General features: G+C 38.2%; 1 protein-coding gene across 1 annotated transcript; it reads right to left on the reverse strand.

Moving 5' to 3' along the window:
• Window positions 1-517: 517 nt before the first annotated feature.
• On the reverse strand, window positions 518-2,229 carry LOC112518895 (2-pyrone synthase-like). The gene is made up of 2 exons (XM_025126677.1): window positions 2,052-2,229; window positions 518-1,533 (listed from the first exon to the last, which is right to left on the reverse strand). Exons 1-2 carry the CDS (start codon window positions 2,227-2,229, stop codon window positions 518-520), a joined length of 1,194 nt encoding a protein of 397 aa, XP_024982445.1.
• Between the last annotated feature and the right edge of the window lie 289 nt (window positions 2,230-2,518).

A 2,518-nucleotide genomic window follows, 5' to 3' on the forward strand; every position in this document is an offset into this window, starting at 1 on the left:
TGTGTAATCATGTGATATGGGTGTGATAATCACCGTTATACATCACTTGGGTTATCGTTTTAGTTGATAAGTTAAATTTTTGGTGTGATAATCATGTGATATTGGTGTGATAATCATGTGATTATCACACAATTATCACACTATCACTTATATCCACACGATTTGATGTGATATGRGTGTGATAATCATGTGATTATCATACAATTATTACATTATCGCTTATATCAACATGATTTGGTGTGATTTGGGTGTGATAATCATGTCATTATCACACAATTATCACAAGGATTCCGTTCGGCTAGGGTTAACTTAAAAAATATGGACACTACCGAAATGAAGAAAAGATGTTAACCCATCGACTATGTGTAGATTATGATGAACGAGAAAAGAAATACGCTTGTTCTCGCGTTTTCGTAAATCACATGGGTTCTTGTTTGAACCTCCACCTATATATATATATATATATATATATATATCACTTATTATACCAAAAGGGTTTATTCTGCTCTAACGATGATCAGTTTTTTAAAGCAACCGGAGTAGCAGAAGAGAGGCTACGAAGAACCACCGTCTCAACCGTCAAACCAGGCCCAAATCCAAACAAAACACCCCAATCTAAACCCTCACCGGTGGTGCTTTTTCCTTCTTCCATGGATTTCTTCCTTATTTCGTCAAGGATGAASAAGACACAAGCACTGGTCATGTTCCCATACTCACTAAGTACGTGCCTACTCGCCCTCAATTTCTCCTTCTTAAGCTTCAGTTTCAACTCCAACAGGTCTAATATGACTCGACCACCTGGATGAACCACCAAGAACAGCKMGTTCCAGTCACTTATCCCCAGTGGAGACACAGCATGCCTCAATACATCCTCTATGTTCTCCGATATCATGTTGGGTACATCCTTTTGCAAATGAAACGTGAGCCCTTCCTCCCTCAAGTGCAGCTTCAATGCCATCTCAGTGTTCTCTAAGGTGGTTTGAGTTGTGGACACAATCTCGAACAATGGATGCTCGATGGAGAACTCAGGGTCTGAACCTACGATGATGGCAGCAGCTCCATCACCGAAAAGAGATTGGCCGACAAGTGAGTCAAGGTGGTTCGGATTCGGTCCACGGAACATGATTGCACTGCTTTCTGAGCAAACAACAAGGACACGTGAACCCTTATTGTTTTCAGCAAGGTCTTTGGCGAGACGAAGGACCATGGCTCCGCCAGAGCAGCCTTGCTGGTACATCATGAGGCGTTTGACCATGGGGGAGAGACCAAGAAGCTTCACAAGCTGATGGTCGGCACCGGGCATGTCGATTCCGGAGGTGGTGCAGAAAATGAGGTGGGTGATGTTGGATGTTGGGAGTCCCCATTCGTCGATGGCCTTGATGGCAGCTTCYTTGCCAAGCTTTGGAATGGCGGTGACTAACAGATCTTGGCGAACATTCAAAGATGGAGCCTTGAATTCACATAGATTTGGGTTCTCTTTAAGAAATTCTTCTGTGAGAAACATGTATCGTTTCTTTATTTGAGTTTTCTCACCTGCAAATGTTTCATATATATATATATATATATATACATATATACATATATATGGGGTTGAGATCCGATGAGAATACGAGTTATGGTGAGAACATGAGAACAAAACCTATATATAAATATGCATTCATCTACGTTCAACTACCTTTATTTACTTATTTTTATCACAATGACGAAAACTATAACAAATTCATGAATGTGAAGATGATTAAGTGTATGTAAAAGTTCGTGACAATGGTTGAAAGTGAATATAAAAGTAGATGAAGGTAGTTGAAAGTTAATGAAACGTAGTTGAAAGTCGATGAAGTTACACACATACATACGTACATACATGCATACTAGGGTATGATTAGGAGTGTGCAATATCGTTCTTGACTTTGCTTGAATCAAGTTCTCGAGTAGAGAAATGAACGTTTGTTCCCTACTTGCTACCCGTCAAGACGGCTAACCATGGGACGGGTACATGTAGATCAAATGTTCATCTTAAAGAATGAAAAAGCATAAACAAACGTAATACATACAAATGCGTTCAAATTTAGCTTTAACATCAACCATATGCTCGTTATCGGTAACGCGAAAATAGTACTCGGGGTAATCGGCCTGATACAAACAATTGGAAGGAGTTGCGGTGCCTATGGCAAGGATGGAGGCATGACATGAAGCTTTCTCAACACCAACACCCAACTCAAATGATGCCATCTTACGAGATATATATATATATATATATATGTGTGTGTGTGTATGTAAAATACTATAAAGTGAACTTTGATATGAATATATGAAACATATCAGACCTATTTATATGCCAAGAATAGAAGCATGTGTCATTACTATGACATTAATTGTACGATAGTACGACTTTGATGCACAAATCATGTTTGAATTGATAATCTAGATGAAAAACGTAAATAATTAAAAAAAGACGTCTTGAAAATTTAGTCAATTATAAATTTTTATTATATAATTAATTAAATCCATAATAATATAA

Source organism: Cynara cardunculus (genome assembly GCF_001531365.2).
Source record: "Cynara cardunculus var. scolymus isolate 2C chromosome LG 10, CcrdV1, whole genome shotgun sequence".
NCBI lineage: Eukaryota > Viridiplantae > Streptophyta > Magnoliopsida > Asterales > Asteraceae > Cynara > Cynara cardunculus.